Below are 25,191 nucleotides of genomic sequence, written 5' to 3'. Positions count from 1 at the left end.
ACTTGGCACTGTATATACCGCAAGCCATCCTCTCCAAGTTGTCACTTCCTACAGGAACCATACGTCACTGACCACACACGTTGTTAATTAATGAGCTTTATCTGTGTTAGAATCATATGATTATTGTCAATGCAAACTGGATGTAGACACTGCAATGTTAACATGGTTAATGCAATCAACATTATAGAGATTGAAAATTAGTATGAATATATTGTTTTATTTTATAAAAATTGTAGTTGGTACAAATACTCTTGAATATGTATTTTAACTAATATATAGGGTCCTCTGTGTCTGAAAATTATTTTTTTTCTACTTTGTAAAATTTAAAAAAGTCCGAAATAATATATATCTTTCATTGATCATATAGAAATATAATCATTGTAGTATTTGGCAACAAACAGCCACCATTCATACATAAATTCCTTTTTTACAACATGCATCAATTAACCCTTAAATATCAGATTTCAGTGATTTCCATTTCCTTTATTTTAACATTGTATTTTGATATCGAGTTGATGAATTTTACAGTGCCTGTTTCTCATACAATTTCTTGAAAACATTTCTCATTGCTCTCAGTTATATATCTGACAAATACTTACATGTGTTGCTGTCAATATTCACAACATTGAGGCTACGGGCAACTTTACGTTGCATTAGACCTTCACATTTTGCGTACCGCTGTAAAAACTGAAATGCATGCATATGATGTAGCCTGCTCGGCAATACTGCAACATAGATATAGGAATGTATACAAAATCTTCTTAATTTTTAAAAGTGTGATATTCATGTATCAAGGGCAACACTTTCAGTACCGATTGCAAAACGTCAACAAAGCGACCTGGAATGAACGATCAGCTGATCTCACCGCATCGCATGGAACGCCTATCTAGTGCTTAACTTACAATATAATCAGTCGTGGTCATCCCTGATGTATCATTAAATCAAGGAACATTTATTTCCGGGCATGACAATAGATAAACCATTGTTTAGGTGAAAAGATATGCTGTCCACACACAAGCGTGACCGTTGCCGTTGCCGATAGAAGTGAAGGTTATACTAGTTGACTGTCTATAGGCGTCATAGTAACATGTAGTGTTCGTATCACGCATACCACATGCGCCGTCAGTTTAAGGTTGGACCGTCCGGGTCAGCACACCTAGTGGGTTAGTGAAGGGAAGATAAATTAAAAAAGATCGCCCATTGATCTTGCTTAAATGTTTTGAGAGTATACATTAACCTTATGAAATGTATATTATGCGGCATAAATATCTTAGTAAGCCAAGCTCTTTCACCTTTATTAACTTGGACCCCCTCAAGGGTTGCAACGGGTGATAATCCCATATAAATAATACTGCAACGTTGATGCTCATGTTTCTTGAGCCATTTAATTATTAACCTGGTAGTATTTAGAAGGCATCTTCTGGTGCATCTCCAAACAAGACTTCAATAATAACATGGTTCCCACTGGCACTGGAAAACCTGGAAAACCTGGAAATGTGTTGGAAAGATTTCCAGTCAGGGAAATATCAGGGAATTCACTAAAAACTTCAAAATCAGGGATTTATCAGGGATTTTTTGCTCTAGGAACTCATACTCTCTAGATATTATTTAATGGTTGTGGCAGCCACTCAAATTTAAGCAATGGAGTTTATTCGTTTGAAAAAGAGGTATTTGTCAAATTTTACTATATCAAGGTCAAGGTCAATGTGGCTGATAGGGATTTGCGCCCCTTACCTCCAGAGCTAACTAAATTCTAAATTTAAAATATTTTGAGTAAAATATTACATTGCCTTGGTATTAGTTTACCATTTGAATTTCAGAAATCAATTTGAATGTAAAATTTCAAATCTCATAAAGTTCTACTGTTCAAGAACAAACAAAATAATGCAATTAGGATTCTATAAAGCTCTTTGTTAATGAAAAGTGTATCAGTGTTAGATAAATCATTGGAAAAACTTAGGGTGACTTCAGTTGTGGTTATAATTATCTATTCCCTGGTGACCTTTTGAAAGTGCAGATGTAGATTTGAATGGTTAGTTTGTGAAATGCTGTGCATGAATGTTGCACTGAAAGTAGTGATGGTATTTACTTTATTATAATGTTACTAATTAGTTCATGTTCATGTTTCTAAAGTTGTGAGATCCTAGTCCTGAAGTCCATTTTCAATAATTGTAATACATGTTTTGATTAGGCAATGATTGATGGAGTTAATTTGTACTTTGAACTCTTTAAATGGTGGCAGATGGATGGCCTTAAGGGGAGGATAATTACTTGGTGACTTAGTTTTCCTTAAACCAAACATAACACACTTTTGTACAGAAATATCTAAAAAAAGACGTTTCCATTGGTCTATTTTATATAATAAAGTTAAAACACCACTCCCAGTTGTTATAATGGAGGCCGTGTAATGCAGTCTGGAAAAGTTCTAAGTTCTCTGGAAATATCAGGGAAATGTCAGGGAATTTTTCGGAAGAAAAAAAGTGGGAACCATGAATAAGTGTAGAAAGATCAGGTATAGCATTCAAGTTCTGTTTTATATCATTGAATTCAGTAACCAAATTTAAACTGACATTTTTTAATGATGGACGACTCAATAACATATGACCTGGGTTTTCTGGCAGGGGAGAGACTTACACACTTTTTCGTTGTGAGTACGACCCCACTATTTATTTTCTTAGCTAATTGATGTGCCTTACCAGTCATCACATATGGTGGGGTAATGATGATATTCAGTAGCCACTTGATTTTTGCTTCGACCATTGTCCATTTATCATCATCATTGTAAGTAAGATTGTGTGAAGTGTTTTTATTGAGTCTACTAATGTTGACATCACTTGAATCTCCTGGATTAGCTGTGAATACAACTTCTTTCCGATTGTACCCATTATCTTGTAAGTGTAAAGCGTATAACTTTCCATCGGTACCAGGTTTACCGAATCCTTCTCCAAGATTGGAAAGCGCAATTGTATAACATTGTCTAAGGCTATGCGTTCCAGAGCCTGATGAAGCAACCATTATTTATAATATGGAGCATTACATTCATGTATCCTATATGTACAGGTTGATGATTTACATCTTATACAGAAATTTTGAGATCTGAAATAATACCCCGCTTTCACTTTTTATCCCGCTGGCATATAATGCGGGGAGATATAGCGATCAGCCCGTCCGTCTGTCCATCTGTCCATCCGTAATCATTTCCTTTTCCGGGGCAGAACTCAAAAAAAATTCAGTGTATTTGATCGAAACTTGGCATATCTATCAGTCACATACTGAAGTTGTGCCTTTTGCTATTTAGAAATTTTTATTTTTTACGTTTCCATGGCAACCAGTTGGAATTAGGTTCTTTAGGGTAGAGTTCGTTTCTGGAGCATAACTCAAAAACCATTCAAAACTTTCTTACAAAACTTTGCATGTCTATCAGACTCATGCTGAACTGGTGCCTTTTGCTACTTAGGAATTTTAGAATTTTTTATTTTTTACCTTTACATGGCAACAAGTAGGACTTGGGTTCTATAAGGGTGGTGTTCGTTTCTGGAGCGTGACTCAAAAACTGTTAAATACTTTCTTACAAAACTTTGCATGTCTACCAGACACATACTGAACTGGTGCCTTTTGCTAGTTAGGAATTTTTTTAAAATTTTTTTTTACGTTTCCATGGCAACAAGTTGGATTGAAGTTCATATAGGGTGGGTTCACTTATGGAGTATAACAAATAAACTGTTAAATATTTCTTTGCCAAACATTGCATGTCCATATATAAAGTACATACTGAACAGTGGCCATTTGATATTAAGGAGTTTTAGAAATGTTTATTTTAGCATTTCCATTGCAGCTATTTTGACATGGGCTAAGAGAAATTTTGAGTCAGTTACCTTGTTTGGGACCATAACGTGTTAAAATGGGTGGGGGATATAGATGACTTCGTTGACTATACGTTTGTTTCTTGTAATTTGTCATTTGTTAGCAGAAACACACATTTTTCTTTCCATTTTATATGGATGCGACCATGGTGGATCTTTTGTTGGTAAACAATGTATGCTTCTTAAGGAACATTCAACTCTTGACTCATTACATACAGAATTGCACATTTACTTGTGGTTACTTTACAGACAGCTGCCGGGGGGATATGTCATCTTTCTGATGACTCTTGTTATATTGTAATGATGAGAAAGATTCCGTTCTACCGCTATTGTATTTTTCAACTTTGACTGGAATAGCTCGTAGCAGAGTTGAAGGACTTTTGAGTTGAATGTTATCCGTTGTACTGATCTGATCAAGATGGATGCACAACTCTCTATAGGGAACTATATCGGGTAATTTAACTCCATGCAATGTTTCGATGGGTAATATATATTCTCTCGGTAATCCAAGCTAAGTTCTTGTAAAGATATACATCCTTTTCTCCAGGGCTTAAAATCAGCATCCATGTCGACTCATTTTGTGTGAGACTTGCTCTCAAAGCTTAAAAATGTCATCATTGAGTGAGCATACGCTGTAATACCCATCAGATATAGTGTGGTGTTTGCCACCTATTGCAAACACATTATTATCTCTCACAGCATTTATTTTGGTCCACCACAGGTAATACGTTACATCACAAAGAGCGACTTCAAGTTGCCCAGCTGAGTTATCGATAGCATGAAGCAGTTGAATAGACTGACCATTTGTTATTCTCGGGAGTGTAACATACATATTAAATATGCAAAGATACTATATCATAACTTAAATATGAAATCAACTTATATTACATATCAGTCGATTTCAGTAAGTGCCTCTGGTGCTAATTTTTTTGTTAAATTCCCTGATATCTTTGAAAAATACTGGGTCACAGCAACTAGCGATAAAATGGTGCATGATTGGTTCCACAATCCAATGCAATTTTGGCAGAACCAGTTAAACTTTGCCATATGGTGTGCCTCAACATAGAGGAGACTACGTTTGGGGGCAGGACTATACATGTCTCCGAGTAATATGGAACTTAAGATCGGTCAAGTGATCGGTTATAATAATAAAATTGTTATTGCTTCCGATCAACAAAAACCATGTATAAATTCAGATATTAACACTGAATTAATAACGCAAACAAACACAAGCGAAACGGGAATAGTAAAACCACAGATATCTTCAAAACCACATGTTTCACAGTCATCTACTGACGCACAACCACAAGTGCCGCCCATCTGAGGACTTACCCCAATTGGTGGACAGTAGAGTTGAACGTCGTAAGAGGTGTCTCCTTAGCATAGCTATCTCCAGCATCACACCTATTTGTAAGACAATAAGTTTGAATTGTTTGACACAGTAAGCAAGTAAGGACATTACTGCAATCATGTATCACCGGAAATAGTATGTCAACAATTCAATACTGTACCCTGGTTAGTTCTGTTATTACGCTATGATGTTACTTAAAGTAGTCAGTGTATTTCTGGCTTTACATATATTATCTATTTCATTCATGTAGGTGAAACTGTGTGAGTGATCCCCATTATTGACAGTAACAACACTCAGATCACTGCGGCTGACACATTGAAATGGACCCCATTTATATCAGAATGAATACATATACAATAACTGCCATACTCACAATGAGTATAAGATTTTGATATTTGACCATTGTATGTAAGTACGATCGATATTGTTTTCATAATTCAAATAAAACCATGGGATTCATTCATGCTGTGATTTCTGATTGGATGATATCAAACTATAACATGTATAATATACATAAAAACTAACTGGTACAATATAACAAAGTGCTATGCTTATGATTTCTTTTTCAATATGTGTGTATGTTATGGGTCTCTGTTTGCTTTGAAACTTAAAATTTCTTTTTCTGCTGAGATACATATCAATATTTTCGCTTTGCATCTTTTACAAGTCCCAAGCTACAATGAAGTAAACTTTTCATTTTGAAGAATTCAAAATGGCTGCTGCAGCTGCTCAATTTAGTGAAAACAACAGGTTTTATGCCAACCACTTCTCAAACTTTCAGTGTATGTGCATATATTTCTTTTCTACAAATAAGGTTTGTCTTTTGGAACACTAAAAAATGTTGTCAGGACATGTTCGAAATAGGGTGTTTGTAATGGGTTGAATATACAAGTTTGTCTACACATACTTACGGAACTTGTCAAATGCGTTTGGGTATGTTAAGAAGACCCTGTTCATGATCACATAAATACATTGTAAACTAAAAATATCATAATATCTGTATTCTGTTGTTCTTTAGAGTGCGACTAAGAAAGGGATGCAACTCTCAACATGTATTTAACTGATACAGACTGAATACTAAGTTATATCCTAAATAGACTGATTCAGTTGCCTTGACAAATTGTGCATATTCAACGTGTATTGACGTTGAGCTTCTTCAAATATATTTCTTTTTCTTTAATTCTTTTTAATTACAAATTTACAGGAAAAAGGCCCGATTTTCATGTCACCCCTACATCCCCTCATGGCTATGTGGTAATGGGGCATTTGAAATCAATGTTGGGGATAAAATAAGCTTCCTTCTGTTACAGGCATCAAACTTTCATTGATGCCTACTTCATTTCTAATTGTATATTGCAGACCGTTGTTGGTGCACTTGGCGGAGAAATGGATACTGTTGGTCGAGACAGCCCAAACAATCAGGCTCTTTTTTTGCAAAAAATAAGGGAAAGTAATGAAGCTGTCAACAATGGGGACTACCACCGTGCAATTCAGCTATATTCAGAAGCAATCCAACTGGACTCTAACAATCACATCCTATACACCAATCGGTCCGCTGCATTTCTCAAAGTTAACCAGTATCAACGAAGTCTTGAAGATGCACAAAAGGCCAGAAGTCTGAATTCAAAGTGGTCTAAGGTAAGAAAATCTATTGTTTACAGGAATGTGAGCTTATTGAGCTAATGGTAGAGCATGACTTCCTTCCTCTGTTGGGAAATAGTGTATGACTTGCATGTTAAACTTCTCCTGCCTTTGATTAGCCGGAAAGTGTTTACATTCCTAATATTTTTTTCCCCCAGCACCAACGTAGTTTCCGGAGCATAACTCAGAAACCGTTAAATATTTCTTTACGAAACTTTGCATGTCTATCAGACGCATGCTGAACTGGTGCCGTTTGCTATTTAGGAATTTTATAAGTTTTTATTTTTTACGTTTCCATGGCAACAAGTAGGACTTAGGTTCTAAAAGGGTGTTGTTCGTTTCCAGAGCGTAACTCAAAAACCGTGAAATAATTTCTTACAAAACTTTGCATGTTTACCAGACACATACTGAACTGGTGCCTTTTGCCATTTAGGAGTTTTATAAATTTTTATGTTTTACTTGACATATGCAGTATATTTGTATTACTAGAGTGAATGTAAGTGAGAAAATCACAAAATCTAAGATGTACTGATAAGTTGTGCTGTATGTCGTGGGTTTTCTGCTACCCTGGGTGGAAGCCCATTTGTGTAACAGGTACTTCTTTTTATTAATAATTATGAAAAAAAAGAAAGAAAAAAAGAACACCAAGTATGCAAAAGGTCAATCATTCAATGTTGACAATACAGAGTGCCAGATTGTGCTGCAATTTGTACAACATTCTGATTTTAATCTGCTTGTTCAGCTGTGTACATAATAAATATTGGCATTAAGCAACAAGACAGCGAGGTGTTCAAAGCATTTGTATTGCGTCATTTCTCATGTACCCACTGTACTGCTACTATTATTGTGTACTTCTGTCCTTTATTTCAACTGATGTATTTGGCCACCCACCCATTGCATCTGAGTAGGCTGGCACTATAAAACAGTCTCTCTCTCTCTCTCTCTCTCTCTCTCTCTCTCTGATGATGTTGATGGAACAAACTCTCTCTCTCTCTCTCTCTCTCTCTCTCTCTGATGATGTTGATGGAACTAAGATATTTTACTATTTTTACTTCATGCTGTTTTGTATAGAGGAAAAATTTAAATGCCAAAAGTAACATACATTCTTCTAAATGATGAAGTTCAAGACAGATATAAACAGGTCAGTTTGACAAGACTTTCTTTTTCATATCAAATGTCAAGACAAACGTTGCTCGTGAAACCATCTAAATTACACCTTGAAAAATATAACATCAAATTGTTTAGAAAAGAGCACACACACAGGTGTGACACATTGTCAAGCTTGTTAATTTTATTTTGTTATTTAAATGTCCAACATATAACATAAGTAATTAAGTGACACAAACCGTTTGCCATATGTTTGGGGAAAAAAATGAGGTAAACCAATTTAAAATTAAAAGGTCTTAGAAGAAGTCCCTTAAATAACCCTAACTTAATTTACATATGTGGCAAGTGCTTCCACAATGTGAATGCTCTGTCAGCTGCATGCTTTTGCTATAACATGGAGCCCAGTCAAGAACAATGCCAACATATTTCACCAACTTCACAATTGAAGATTTTGATCTTTAATCCAAGTCTGTTTACAATGCATTGTGCTAAGCTAAGATTTCAAGTGGAAAAGAAATAGCTGTGGTCATTCTTAAGTTGATGGTAACAAAGGTTGTTGAGTGAAAGCGGACCCCCTGGCTTTGACATTGTTATCCTGAAACTTTCTCATAAAGAAAAGGGACTTTCTGCACCTGACCTCTCTCTTATATGGAAATGGGCAGACCCCATCATATTTGGCCAGTCCATTGTGTGGTTCTCCTCCCATCTTGCACTACTTTCAGGGTTTCATTGTTGTTTCATATTTGCATCAGTTTGTGTTATAGATGTACAATGAAAACAGATGGAATATGTCCCCTGGAAAAAGACTATTGAAACCTATTAAGTATTGGAAGGTTGGAAGACTGTCTGCTTGACTGTTCTATAATTGTAAGTGGTGACAAAAATGTTCTATCCATTTGGAAACCGGGTAGAATGATGAAATGGTCCTATCGATATCGACCTAAAAGAAAAAAGGTTTGTATTATTCTTGAGAAAATCGTACCTATCAGATTTGCAGTTTTAATGGTTTTTTTGTGAGAAAACAAATGTCAGAATATGACATTTATCTCCATCATGTACTGCAAATTACCATTGATTTTTAAGTGAAACATCAATTCCATCAGGATCATCAGTTTCAGAGGGATTCAGGGAAAACTGATCCACTTCTATACAACATAAAGCTTTTGCAGTAGAATCTTAGCCAGCAACAAGTCTGTGAGTGAAAGCATTTCCATTGCATATATTTTTGGCCTTTTGTGTTGTTCTCAGTATGCAAAAAGAAATACAATGTATCTCTGTGCTGCACTTTGGATTTCCAGTTAACTGTTTATTGTCCCCCGCCACGCGAAAGCGCGAAGCGGGGGATATAGTATTCACGACCGTCCGTATGTATGTCCGTTCGTCCGTACGTCCGTCCGTACGTCCGTCCGTACGTCCCAGCTGTTTGTTGCCGCGATATCTCAAGAACTAAACACTGGATTGTCTTCATATTTGGAACTATGGTGTATATACAGACTCTGCAGATACCAGTTGGTTTTGGTGACCTTGACCTCATTTTCAAGGTCACAGCAGGCAAATCTGCTTTTGGAGTTGGAAAACGGTGTTGCTGCGATATCTCAAGAACTAATCGCTGGATTGTCTTCATATTTGGTACTATGGTGTATATACAGGCGGGGGACATTTCGTCACTTTGTGACAAATACTTGTTTAGCTATATTGCCAAAATATTGTGACATGTATGAGTAAAGAAGATTGTGGGCAGATATTGTCAAAGTCTGTTGATTGTATTCCTGTTTGTACATTATTTATATTCTACCTTCTGTAGTGATGGGGGGAGATATTTACATAACTGGTACAAGTTTGTTTGTCTGCAAGGTTACATTTTTGCATAAAAGTCTATGCTCATGATGTCAATCACTTCATTGTCTGGTCCAGACTTGATTGTTTACATAACACCGTCATACAGCTGGAATATTGCCGAGTGTGGCGTTAAACAAACAAACAAACAAACAAACAAACAAACAAACAAACAAACAAACAAACAAACAAACAAACAAACAAAACAAAACAAGCATAAAAGGCAACCATTTTTTAATATATCATTATGAAACATTATTACATACAGTATTTCTACTGATGGTATGTGAATAAGATACATAATACATTTTTCACCCTACTTTGATTTTTTATACTGCTGTGGCCTTTAATCTTTTCATTTTCAGTTCATCTAATTGTACTGTGTTTTTAGACTCCTTAATCCCCATGAAGCTGAAACTTTGCATTATGTCTCTAAAGTGTGCTTCAAAAGTCTTATAATTTCTTTATATGTCTGCTATGATAACATTATTAAATTTGTCATTTTGGCTCATTGCTCATCCATTTGTGCATTGTAAGTTGTAACAGTATCACTGAGGATATGTTATATATTTTAGCAGTATCACAAGGGCTACATCTCGCATTAGGTTTTATACCACGATCAAGAGGGAGTAACCCGAGTAATACTGCTACCCCGAGTGATACTGCCACAACAAATTTATCTTACTGAAAAGATTTAATCTTCCATTGTTAAAGAACACATTCAAAATTGATAGAAAACAGCTGTTAGATTAAACTGAGGAAATTAATATGGTTCCAAATGGCGTGCTGGTTTTCTTGGGGGAATTAGTCAGCAAAGAGCCGGAGTCACAGGAGACTAATCACAATTTTATTTACTATAACAATTAACAATGAACAATATCTTAACTATAGCTGAGGATGCCACAGAGAGTTGGTACAACCCTCTGGGCTGTGGGAGAGAGATCAGCTTGTTTAGAGCGACAAACCCCTTCTGCTTAACATTTTGCTTCTGTATGTATTTAACAAAACTTAGAACAATAAAAAGGAATATGATTGGGGTGTGCCTTATGGTTAATGAATGGCTAGACAGAGGGGAATACTTAATCCTGTTAATCCTGTTGGACTGGCACTAATCTTGTTGACATATTTACTGGATGCTTTGAAAGAGATTATGGTGTCACTGTGTTGCTAGTTTGAAGATTCTGAACTTTTTAATTTTTGCCGTTTCTATGGAAACATTAAGAAACTTAAACTTTTAGGGTGGGTGTTTTGTACGGCCTTTATCTTTTTAACTATACACCCTAGCTTCACCAAACTTTCTACACACATAAACACCTTAATAGACCCGTGCTAGTTTGAAGATTGTGAATTTTTTAATTTTTGCCGTTTCCATGGAAACATTATTAACTAAAACTTTTAGGGTGGGTGTTTTGTACGGCCCATATCTTTTTAACCATGCATCCTAGCTTCACCAAACGTGCTACACCCATTTACCACAATGAGAACTTGTGCCTTTTGCTAGTTTGAAGATTATGAATTTTTTTATTTTTGCTGTTTCCATGGAATGATGGTGAAACATTAATTTTGGGTAGAGTTTTTGTACGATCCATGTTTACAATATTATGTATCCTAGCTTCAGCAAACTTGCTACATTAACCACTATGATTGTTTTTTATCTTTTATAAGATTCTGAAAGTTTTCTCTTCTGCTGTTTTCATGGAAACATGATGGAATTTTGAAATTTTGATGACTGGTTCTGTATAGCTGATATATTTTCCAAAATTGTTTCCACACATGTAGATCATCGTAAGTATCTGTGTTTTGTGTTAGTTCGAATTTATAAATTCTTTACCATGTCTGTTAAGGCTAGATGGAAATTATTAATTTATTGATTTTCTTATATGATATTGTTCCATTTTTTATGTGTTTTTATATCAACAATTTTTGGTCCTTTTGTTAATCAACTTATGTAACTACTCAATCAAATTTTTATTCAAAGATGTTCATGGTGATCTACTTCATCGTAGTGAAAACTGGTAACATGGGAGATTTGTCACTGGAACTCAATCTTAGTTTTTAAAACATTAAAGTTAAAATCAGTTAGAAATATGTAATATTTTATTAATTAACAAACTATTTACTATTTGTTGTTGACCAGCGGGGATAACGGGGGTATGTGAGCTTTGCTCACTTCTTTCTTGTTACTGAATGTTATTCTAATATAGGTGATGACTTAAAAAAAATAGTTCAAGGCAATCTATAAGACTATGTAGACATATCTTTTGTCTTATTGGATATTATGTCTGGGAGATGGGATCTTGATACCTTAGGCTAGTATTTATCTAAAAGCTTTAAATCAATTAAACTATGTAGACATAACTATTGTCTTATTGAATAGTATGTCTAGGAGATGCGTTCTTGTTACCTTAGGCTAGCATCTATCTAAAAAGCTATAACTGAAACTACTGATATTTTATATATGCATTTTACTTGCTTAACTATAAATATTATGAATTGATGTATTAAAATTACACCATGATAGCTCATAAAATCACTTGATGTGGATCTAATTATTATAGGAAAACTTAGTATAAATGTTATATCATGATAATAACTTTTAGCTTTTTGCTTGGAAGTGGAATATGAGGCATTAAACTCCTGCTCAGTAATCCATATGCAGCCTGTTTTCTTTATGGTGGGGTTTTAGCGATTTATTCTTCTGCTCAGAAATCTATTTCCCTTCCAGGTGGAATACATAGTATTTCATCAAGAACACATGAACAAGTCAGATCTCGTCATTCTGACATTGAGTATGATAAGTAGTTTTATGCGTCCTGAGTTACGTTTTATACCATGAGCCAGAGGTGGAGTGAAATTAGCCCTCTCTATCTTTGCAGAAAATATGTGGATATCAATACCAGCAGCATTGTTTGTTTAGTTACTGTCTTTAGTTACATTTTATGCTATTGTGGACACCGACTGAAAGTCAACTGAACTTTTGTTGTGGCCTGTTTGTCTGTGTGGCAAACATTTTCTCCTCAGAGATCACTGGACCAATGAAACTAAAACTTCACATGCTTGTCCCCACCAATGACAACACCCTGGTTTTATCAAGATGTTCAAATCTGACCTTCAATAGTCAGCCACAGCTGCAATGTGTGACCTTTGCACATACACCACACTAGAAGTTTAAAGTTTGAAATTTGTAGTTTCGCTTGTCACGCCGAAGACCCGGGTTCGATTCTCGAAATGGGTACATTGTGTGAAGCCCATTTCTGGTGTCCCCCGCCGTGATATTGCTGGGATATTGCTAAAAGCGGCGTAAAACCATACTCACTGACTCACTAAAATTTGTAGTTCGTCATGGGGCTCAACACATATATTCTTTTTTAAGCAATATTTTGATATTCCTTTGACCGTGCTCTTAAATTCTCTCAAAGCCATAGTGACTCTGAAAATTTCTTCTCCAAGGAAGCTGAACTTTTGCATGAATGTTTCTCCTTATGAGGACATCATGTCTTTTTACAATCAATTGATTCATGTGTTAGTTATTAGTGCTCAGTATGTATGAAGAAAATATATAGATGAATAACAATGGTGACAGCACAGTTTTTTTAGTGTCAGTCTTTTGACTACATATTCAGGTGTGCAACATTATCAGTGGCACTGGTTTTACCAATGCTCTTATGGAATGCAAAACAATCAAACCCAAATATTGGTGATTGGGTTGGGTGGGATTGAGAAATATCATAGTCATGTGGCCTAAAAATAATACACTTCCTTTTGATGTATATAGATATAACTATAAAAAAATAATGATAATACTGAAACAGAGATTGTCTTCTCATGAGATACTTTGTGATTATGTGAATAATCTGCAGGACATAACTACAACAGCACCAGCACCACAGAATAGCCTATTTACAAGCAGGCAGGTCAGTCGGTAGATTACCATGTTGGTTGCTGACACCAAGTTGTTAAGTGCAGTTTGAATTGATTCATTTTAACATTTGATTGATTGATTCTTAGCTGAAAATGTATGATCTTCCTGGCTTGATATCAGTGTAATCTGAACGCTGATGCAGTGAGGGTTTATTCTAACACACCTGTGGGGGAGAAACCTATTTGACATAACTTGTACCAAACATTTGTGTGAAATCGAATTTCAGATCTGTGATTGGCTGCTCCATGGTGATGACCTGAGGTCAGATTATGATGGACAACTTCCCTGATTGTAATTCATTGATATGTTACTGGTGCTTCAGTCAAATTTACCTACATTTGTGTCAAAACTTTGAGTCTATGTGTTAATAATTGTTCTTTGAGCTAATCTGATTTGCATTTTCAGCAGCATCTTGATAATCAACTTATATGGCAGGAATATTTTGTAGAAGGTCAACTAGGTTATGAGTAGTCAGCAGTATTCCGGATGATGTCACTCATGACCCTTGTTTTATTTTAATGTGCTACTGCTGTAATGAGTGTAGACAACATATGCATCGACTTGATGGCAAAATGGATGATTTTAGGGTGTACCTGTCATTTACACTTGTGTAGCACTCTCTGTTCACAGGCTATAACTAACACATTCTAACTCATTTTTCCTTTGAAAGTATTTTGTTATCTGAGGGACATATTGTTAACAGAAGGATAATGAAATGAATTATTTTATCATCTGTATTAACTAAAATGTCAAAGGTTATATTTTGGAGGTATGACTTGAATTCAGGGTCAAAATTCACGGACCAAGAGCACTTTTATATGCATTATAATACAGAGCTATTTGGTTACAGCTTATGGTGTCAGAACATAATGACACTTTCTAAAGACTGGTAGTCAGTTTCTTTTGTGGTTCTGTAGTGGTGTGGTGGTGTTTCTTTACCAGAAACAAAGTTCAAAGTAAGTACAGTGAAAACAAGTAATTCTGTTCCTGGCTAAGACAAGACTATGAAATTATGAGATTAAGATGAATTAGTAAACTGATTGCCATGTTCCTCAAAATTAATCTTTTCAGTTGGTGATTGTCATTTTGCAGTGCTATGGTTTGAACAGCTACATTAGGCCTGCACAATAGTTGTCTATGTATGTTCTGACAGGTCTTTTTCATTTCTGCTCAGATTTGTACATGTCGTTATCATAACCACGCGGTGGGGTGGGGGATATAGGAGTACGTCCTTCCGTCCTTCTGTCAATTTGTTTGCTCCTTAACCTTTAGCCTGCTGAATTGTTTTCACACTTCTTAGCCCAGAGTCAGAGAAATTAAATTTTTCACACTGATTTTACTGGTCATGATCTCAAATGAGTTCGAAAATTGGTCCCTTCAATTATTGTTTTATAGAGTTATGGCCCTTGTTCTGTGCTTTCCAACTTCTGCGTGAAATGGGGACAAGTTTTCTCAGAAACTCTTGAAGTTATATGAATGAAAGTTTGCATGCTTAGGCGACACTTTTTTTATTTCTTGGTTTACGGATTTCAAACTCATTTCAAAAGTGAGGCAGGCCAATTAAAAAAAAAGAAAGAAAAAAAGCCTCTCACATTTTTTTTACCTGAATTTTTTCCTAAAAAGTTACGTAGGTATGAAAAAAAATATCCTGGCGTAATAAAAGTAAAATAACTCAATTTTTCAAGAACATTTTATTATATCCCTGGCACTCAGCTTGTGTAAGGATGGGAACATAACAATATTCATGTCATGGGTGGAAATGCATGAAAGACGCTGCTATTTTGGCAGCATGGGCAACGCTTAACTCTTTCAACACCAGCCAACCAGAAGATTACTGCTGTGACACCAAGTTCCCAGAGACTGTTGTGTGATAGATGAAACCAACATTTATCAAGGAATTATCTGCTGAAATTAACATCTTTGCTACTACATGTTTTGCCATACACTATTTGAAAGGTCTAATTAATCCTATTGTTTATAAATATGAAAGTTATGTGTATTTAATTATTTAAATAATTCATGAACAACTAAATAAAGTTCGTTTTAAATAAATAATAATGTAAGCTAAAACATTCATAACGTCCAAATTAAGAGCAAATCTAACATTTTCTTCGGCAAATATAAGAATTCATAAAATCCACTTACCTATTTCTTTTTAATTTTCATTTGTTTACGTTGTTGGAACATTATTTTAAAAAGAATTACAAATAATACCTGTCATCACCCATTTCCCGATGATAGTGGCTGTCCGCTCACTAACATGAGGAAATACCTCGGTTTTCAAAGCTTCGTATGAATAACACATACGTCCTGCCATGTCAGTATACATTAAAAAAACTTATATTGTTTCACCGACAAAATCTGCTACAAGGTTCGTGATTGGTCAAATTTAAGCATGTGACCTAAGGCAGCTAATCAAATTACAACAACGATAATTTTCAGAATTTGGCGAAAGGTTTGGGTTAAGTCATGTTATTCTGAACATTTTAGCATGAAATCGCGATCTATATTAAAAATATGGAACTTTATGGATGTATAGAGCTAGGTTACGAGCTGTGACAAAGATTTCTTATGCATATATTTTGGCATTAAGACATCGTGTCCGAGCCGAGAAATCGAGATGTCATTTGACTTACGATATGCGATCGCATGAAAAGTTGGAAATAATAACTAAGATGTCAGTTTGGCAACTTTTATAGATATATTTTTGATGATTTTATTACTTTGTAAATAAAGACGTTTCAGCGCGTGAAACATCTTTATTTTGCTATTTGACATGTTCGATGAGGACCCGTTGTCGAAGTGTGTCCGAGAATTTTATTTTCAATAACATTGCGGGAAATAGTGTCAAGTGAATACATTTTTGATCTATAGATAAAAAAATGATAAAATAAAATGGAATACGTATTTCAGATATTGTGAAATGTGATAGATTTAATAAATGAATGATATGACAAGTAGGTTAATATAATTATAAACTATTTTGACGTGGCTTGGACGGTCAACCGTGCGGTGTGACTTGTGGCTTTGAACGGCCAACAGTGTTGAAATAGTTAAACTGGTCACCACTGCGCTTTGCGTTGACAAGCTTTGATGGTATTAGAGAAGGATCCCAGCAAGAAATACCTTTGCTTTACGCTCGACGAGGAAAAGAAATCTTTTTTTGTTTGAACTTTTTGTCGAAAAGATTGGCGGTAATAAAAAAAGGGTAATTTTCATTTTTATTTTTTTTTAACATTAGGACTTTGAAAGAGCGGCGCATCCGTAAACCAAGAAATAAAAAAAATGTCGCCTTATGTAAGAAATACTTGTCAAGACTGAATTCATAAATTGGTCCCGTCAATTCTTTTTATTTTTTTAGAGTTACAGCCCTTCATACATGTTATTTTACTTTGTGCATACTGCGTGAAATGGTTTTGAGTTTTCTCAGAAACTACGGCATGAATGAAGTTTACATGCTTATCTAAGAGGTACTTGTCAAGACTGGTCCCGTAGATTATCTTGAGCCATGTTATTTTACTTGATGCATAGTGTCTGCAATGAGCACAACTTTTAGTCAATGAGCCAGACCCCCTAATTTCTTAAAGCAGTACCACCTGGGGGGCAAAATCTCACTATGATTTTTTGAAAGTCATATATCCATAGATGGAAAAAAACTTTGACTCACAGCTTAGTGGTAGTAATCACCACATAAAGGGGGACTCCTGAGTCGAATCCAAGAGGCCATATTTTGGGGTAGGGGAAACTAAAAAGTGGAATCACTTTACAAGCAAAAGTCATATAGTGAAGTATGACCCCTCAAAATGTTGGAAGCTAGATGCTCTATACACTGGTATGTAATATATGTTCAACACAGTAATTATATAGGTCACCAGAGGTCAAAAGGTAACAATATTTGACCCCTGACTAAAATCTTACCTCTCGCTAGAAAATAGACTAAAAATACCACACCAATGGTACTTTCTCAAACAAAGTGGGTTTATGATTGAAGCCAAGAAGTAGACAAGTCTTTTAAAAGTCTGAAAAGATGGAATTTATTGTCTTTGCTGGTGTTGTGCAGAACCATTTTTGATTCATTTTTAATTACATGTGATTTTGCGCTAAATGCATTCAAAATTTGTATGCAGTTTTACTTCTTGAAATGTATCGTTATATTTTGACAGGAAAACAACTCCCATTGCTAATAGTAATGTCCTTTAAGTATTCAGGTGTTGGTTAAGCTATATTTTTATTATGTAATCAGGTTGCCACTAATCCAAGATGAATGCCATCTAGTATCATATATGAACTTGGTTTTAACCCCAATATATTGCTAAATATTACTCTTTGACAAATATGTTGAGTTAGAAATATGAAAGGAAGAGTGCACATTTATTCTGCAAAAAAGAAATAAAAATGTTTTCTTCTAAAGTTGAATTTTGAGACAATGACTGGTCCCTTTCAATGGCTGCCTAATGAAATCAAGAACAGGGAAGTGATCCAAGAGCATTATGTGAGTATTTGCATTGAACATATTTGTTTAAAGGAAATCATATTCTAATATTTAGCCCTCCTTAATATGTAGAAGGGTTTAAATGATCAAATACACATTTTCCAAGTGAAATTAATAAATGTTTTTAAAAAGAAACTCAAGCAGTTGCGTCTGCTTTTCAAGGAACATAACTCTCATCTACCTTTTTTTTTCCTAAGGGAGCAGTTAATATTTTGATTTTTTTCAATTTTTTTAATGGAAATTTTGGAATAAATTCTTGCTACTATTTGTTAAGCACTCTTGAATAGAACTGGCTATTGAAATTTCAGTGCAATCATGGAGGATGACAGCACAAACATCAACATCAGATGTCTTGACATTCATGATAAAAAAACCTTGTGGCCAGCCAAGTTGAGATGATTGGCATGCATATTTGATAGTGATGACAAAGATCCTGAATTAAATTCATCGAAGGACTGGGAATCATGGGTACGTCTTTTGAAAGCAGCAGAGATCCGGAACCATTCAAGTATTCTCAGGATTGCTGCAACAGTTGCTGATAATGAAGTACCACAAATTCTCTACCACAGAAACTGTAGGAATAATTTTACACTGAAGAGAGACCTCGATGCAATTGACAAGCATACAGAAGCCAAGGACACAACAGGTCAGACTAATAGGAAGCAATTTCAAAGGAGAACATCCTCAATGACATCAGCATCGACAAGGGTTTGTCAACCTGTATGCATCTTCTGTATGAAGAGTAGTAAATATATCAGCAAAAGTAACTCAAGAGAATTCTTGGTACAATGTGTTGATCTGCGCTCAGACCAAACTGTCAGACAGCCTGCGCAAGATAAAAGTGATACCAGAATGATTGCAATTGTCTTCAGAGACTTAGTCGCTGCAGAAGGACATTTCCATCGATCTTGCTATAGACTCTATACTAAGCCTGGAAAGATGCCACAAGCCCACTCTGGTGCTGCTGCAACTGCCACACACTCTGTTTCATGTTATACTCAAATTGAAAAACATTGTCATGAAAAATTGTTCCAATTCATCAGGGATGTTTTTTTTGACACACCTCAAGTGGTAAGACTGTTGGATTTAACCAAAAGACTGGTTGATTGGTTGTTAGAATCTGGTGTAGGCCAAGATGAAGTGAAAACTTCAACCAAAAAGCACATACACAGAAAACCTAAAAGTGAGTTTGGAGAAAGTATCCATGTGATACCAGATGACAAAGGAAAACTTTTGGTTTATCCTGACAACTTATCATTGACCGAGCATGTTAAAGAAAATCAGAAGGAGAAGCTCCTAGATTCCAAGCAAAACACTTCTCACATAGATAAAATGATGATGAATGTATCTATTGTGCTCAGAAATTATGTCAAGGGGCAAGATGTTACAATGTCTTGGCCACCAGTACCAACAGAATTGAAGTATGCATCTGCCTACATTCCTGCATCATTAAACACATTCTTGAAAATACTTTTAACTGGAGAAACTGACACATCAGTAATAGTATCAAACCATGTTCACAGACTAACAGAATCTATAGGGCAGGATATTATTTATGGCATAACATGTGCCAAGGTGAAACCCCAAAAACAAATCCTTTCATATGCTGTGAAATCACTCAATGGGAGTGTGGAACTAATTCACATCCTAAACTGATTTGGACATGGCGTTTCATATTCTCAAATTGAAGAGATTGACACAGCACTTGGTCTTCATAAATTGTCAAGAAGTGAAGAAAGTGTTCTACTACCAGGATGCATACAGCCAAATGTCCAAGTAACATTGGCATTTGATAACATCGATTGACTTGAAGAGACACTAAGTGGAGGAGGAACATCACATAGAGTGAATGGAATCGTCGTGCAGCCAAAGGTGTTTGGTCCTCATAATCTGAAGGATGTCTGGAATGAAGCAAAACAGAAGCACATTATTTTCTAAGAAACTACTGAAGTTCGCTTATCTAAGGAATACTTATCCGTTATTTTTTACAGAGAATGGACCTTTTGTGGATATTGATTTCACATTTAATCATTTTTTCTGATGACGTATCTATCTGGCCTATCTCTTCTGAAGGCTTCAGTTCATCCCGACCCAACATCTCTTTGTTGACCCTTTGTCATAGGCTGCCAAGTTGACGTCCCTCTTGTCACGGACGCTTGACTTGTTCCGGTTGATTGACTCCCTGGACATTCAGGTCCCAAGATCCATCGGTGTTGGGGTAGCCTAGTGGTTGAAGCATTCACTTGTGATGCCAAAGAGACGGGTTCGATTCACATGGGTACATAGTGTGAAGCCCACTCACTCACTCACTCACTCGTGAAGACCCAGCGCAGAATAGGTCTTCAGCAACCCATGCTTGCCGTAAAAGGCGGCTATACTTGTCGTAAAAGGTGACTAACGGGATCGGGTGGTCAGGCTCACTGACTTGGTTGGATCCACGCAATTGGGATTGATGCTCATGTTGTCAATCACTGGATTGTCTGGTCCAGACTTGATTATTTACAGACCACCGTCACATAGCTTGAATATTGCTGAGTGCGGCTTAAAACAACAAACAAAACAACAACAAAACAACAACAAAAACTCACTCACTCACTCACTCACTCACTCACTCACTCACTCACTCACTCACTCACTCACTCACTCACTCACTCACTCACTCACTCACTCACTCACTCACTCACCCACTCACTCACTCACCAATACCCACCCACCCTTCCACCCACTCACACTCACCCTTCCAAACACACCCACCCAAACACCAACCCACTCACACTATTTTGTATTTGCGGAATCGAAGAAGTATCTCAAACAAATCACCTTGAAGTTGAAGTTTTGGACCCTGGTGTTTGATATCATTCATTGAAATACCCTGAGATTTCACTGAAGCATCAAAAACAACCCTGACTTTGGTTGTACTTCTATCTGGTCGTACCACAGGAAAATGTGGTAAGAACCACTGACTGCAAGAGTTACAATCCGAATATAATGCTTCGCAAGGTAGTCTTAAATAGTCTGATCATAAACTTCAGCTTCAGCTTTGTCTCTCCTCTTCAGTACTGTGGACTGATAGTCTTAATTTGCTATGTTGGGTCAAAAATCACAGCTGTTATTTCAAGTCATTTGTAGCCAACTGTGTTGCTTTCATTCAAGAGCATACTGATACCTCTCAATGGAAGCATGTTCCATCAGAACTAAATGCTGCAGATATTATCACCAGAGGAACATCAGTTCAGAAATTATCCTCTGCTTCTTGGAAATATGGACAAAAATTTCTGCAGTGTGATGAAAGCAAATTGCCTGAACAAACAGTGAATGTCAGGACATCACAAAAATCTGAAATGAAAAAGAAAGATACAAAACAATCTGTATCCCTAGTGACTTTTTCTGATACAGTTTGGTTACTGGAACCTACAAGATTTTTAGATTGGAATAGCCTTACACACTTTACAGCATGGGTGTACAGATTTCTGGATGGATGTTTGAATCAATGATTCGGACATTTGCCTGTGGCTGCCTCTGACAGTGTCAAATCAGGGCACAATGTATGTTAATTTATAAAGTCAGGTTTCCATTGTTATCATAGTCAAATAAGGACAAAAAAATTGTGAAATGAGGACAAATCGGGGTAAGTAGTGATTTTAGAAATTGTTTCTGAAATCATGGGTTAATTTAAATATGGTGTAAATTTGAGGTGTTAAAAACATTTCAGTTATTAAACAGACATTTTGTTGAGTTATTTTTGAGACTTCTGCTGCATATCACTTGCTGTGTTTATCGAAGTGCTGCCCTTTTCACGTAAAACCACAACTGGTCATCCATCAATTAATGTTTCTTTGCATATCACACAGTGACAGCTGCAATCCATGGTGTCACATCTGAAGTGAGTGAGTGAGTGAGTTTGGTTTAACGCCGCTTTTAACAATATTCCAGTCATATCATGGCGTGTCAGCTTAATGTGGGAGGAAAGCCCGAAGTGATGCAGGTCTCAGAAGTTTACCACTTCGTTGAAACCCATGAGCACGGGTATGGTGCTGACAAACCTAGAAACGTAATCAGGGCGAACAGGTATTCGAACCCACAATCATAGGTTTCTGGCGTGCCTAAGGGACGCAACTCTGCACAGCGAATCGCGGCGCCTTAGACGACTGGGCCACCCGTGCCCCCTCATCTGAAGAGAAAAATCAGATAGTTAGAAAATAATTTTCATGTTTTGGGTCATATTAATTTTGATATTTAAATATTGGCATAAATACATAAGGTTTTCTACAGTGAAACCACAAATATTCATTCTTTGTTTAATATTAAAATGTGTACACATTTGTTGACATTTATAACTTACTTCAACTATATCAACATACATGTGTTTGTGCCAAGTTTTTAATGGATATAAGTATGAACTTATAAATAGTTTCAAAATGATGAAAGTGAAAATTAAATGGAGATCAAACGTACTGCAGGTTATGATATTCAAGGAAAATGAGTTAGATTGTTAAACAGCATCAACAGGACAGATGGACACTGGGAGACTGAGAACTATTACCAACACCAAGAAACAATCCATGCTACGACATTCTGATTTACATCTGAAATAACATAAATATAAAAATATTACATATGAAATGCTATTAAGAGAAGCAGTTATAAAATGTAATCAATGAGAAATACCTTTGCCTCATAAAACACATCAGGAAAAGACACACCTTATAACATGTTGTGCACAAATTAATAAACTTTCATTTTGGTAGAAAAATGTTTCCATGATATTTTTCTCTAGACAGACGTGTGACAAATAATGTTAAAATAATCGCACCAAATTGTTCAGGTAGCCCTCATTGGTTGATATTTTCGAAAAAGAAGCATACAAAATGCATATAATATGATATTTCACTCAACAAAATGTGCATACATGCATAGCAATGTTTACATTACCATGCTTCATCAACATCAGTGTGAGTTCATGTACATTTTGCTATGATCATTATTTTCCTAGGATTCAGGTTATCGATTTGATAATTTAAATGATTCTATTTATTGAACTCAAAATATATCTATACAATGTTTTTTCTTACCAAGAAAACTGGTATTTGACTGATTATTTGCCAAATGCAGACTGCAAAACGACGTCAACTGGAAACGATCGCGTCAAAATATGCTTAGGGGAGTTATCACCCTTTTCACAAATATTTCAATGTTCTGGCTGTCCTTTATCACGTAATAATTAGGATATTTCCACCAATTAGATTATCCTATACTTTTGATATGTTCATATACAATCATTTCTCTTTTCAATACAGCTTCAATAAATTCTTTTGCAATTTGTTCTAGGTCATATGTTGTAGTGACGGGACTACATTGCATAGAAAGTTGAAGGTTTGTTTGTGTAATATAGACCATGAGAAGTGTCATCATGAATAACATTTAAATTTGGAAGACACAGACAATGGTGCAAAAAAAGTTTTTTTGTTTAGAATACCTTGAACTAAGATATTTTCACAAGTGGCATAACTGGTTAAATAACCAAAATGGTGCTTTGCGAAACGAACAGTCTCGATTGATGAGTTAAATGAGAAATTTACAGTTTAAAATGAAACATTTTCAAGAGAATAACAAACGGCATGAAGCGATATTAACTCCATAAATGACCATCTGTCTGTATTCTGCCTTGCCATGTTGAACCAACGTAAAAAGGAAGTCAACAGTTTGTGTACGGTCCAGACACTTACGATGAAGGGAGACAATGTGAGGGGAGGTAACTTTTGTATGACAATATTTTTGTAAAAGTGCTATATTCACAGCAGTGGAATATCAAGTGTTATGTTCACTGCAATGAAAATATCACTTTTGTCAACTTTGGAAAACTCAGTCTTTCAAACTGAAGAATATATTAAAACTTGTTACTGTTTCAGGCATACCTTCGTGAAGGAGTGGCATTGAAGTACCTGGGGCAGTATGGGGAGGCTCTGGCATCATTTGCTGCAGGACTGGCACAAGAACCAAGCAATATTGTTCTACTTGCTGAATTGTCACAGGCAGCAATAACTTGTCCCCTTAAAGGTATGGATGCCTTGATATATTTTACTCACCTTGACATTATCAATGTCTTTTGGAGTCCCTATTTTACATAGCTATTTTAAGCAGCCCCATAGAAGATGGTCTGAATTAAAGATTTCTTCGAGGGAGCCAGAGTTGGAATCAATACATGAGATGAGTAGTGTTCAATAGTTTATCCATAATAGGGAGAGGCATCCGAAAATTTCAAAGGACATACTGTAAATGATGGCTAAATAATCCAAACAATCCACTAAGTGACATTGCTCAGTATTGGACATGCTTGATATTTCTAAATAATCTACAAGAATTTGAAGGAACACAAAGTGTAGAGTAAGCTATATTTATCCCCCGTCACGAAGTGGAAGGGGGATATAGGAATGGGTGCCGTCCGTCCGTCTTTCCATCCTCCGTCCATCCAAGGTGCCTTTTGATAGATTGGGAGTTTTAACTTTGACTTAGACTGAAAATGGTGGTAGTGCTCTTTTCCGGAACAGATCTTGAAAACCATACATTATATGTTGCGTGGTTCATGGGTACGTTTAATAACAGTTGAAACAAGTCGGGTCTGGTACACAAAGTCAATTCACAAGGCTAAAAAATCTGGTTCACTTGGATCAGGATCAACACATGTGCTCCAAGTGGTGGCTGACACCTTGGATCTAACAAAAGTGGAATTTCAGAAAAATTGGATATAGACTTGGTTAATACTAAAACAATGAATAGCATTAATTAATTGAAGCCCAGGTAAAATATCTCCAAACACATAAACAGCTATCACTGTATAACAGCCGCCCCAAATTTAGGAACTAAATTTTAAACTAAATAAAGATCATGTCAATGTTTCACAATAAATCAAAGTTCATGATTTCTTCAAACTGAAAGAAACTCATTTGAAACAAAACATGGAATCAATGGATATCAAAAT

At 35.8% G+C, this 25,191-nt stretch overlaps 1 protein-coding gene across 1 annotated transcript in view; it reads left to right on the top strand.

The window, feature by feature from the left end:
• LOC139456417 (tetratricopeptide repeat protein 28-like) overlaps positions 1–25,191 on the top strand; it is a 283,334-nt gene that overhangs the window by 11,610 nt on the left and 246,533 nt on the right. Inside the window, exons 2-3 of the mRNA XM_071238117.1 lie at positions 6,574–6,852; positions 24,122–24,269. Of these exons, the coding sequence (XP_071094218.1) occupies positions 6,574–6,852; positions 24,122–24,269 (427 nt within the window). The remainder of the gene's footprint in view (positions 1–6,573; positions 6,853–24,121; positions 24,270–25,191) is intronic.

Source organism: Haliotis cracherodii, unplaced genomic scaffold, assembly GCF_022045235.1.
Source record: "Haliotis cracherodii isolate W230 unplaced genomic scaffold, xgHalCrac1.p SCAF_11, whole genome shotgun sequence".
Classification (NCBI taxonomy): Eukaryota; Metazoa; Mollusca; class Gastropoda; order Lepetellida; family Haliotidae; genus Haliotis; species Haliotis cracherodii.
This window is presented reverse-complemented; position numbering and strand designations above follow the sequence as displayed.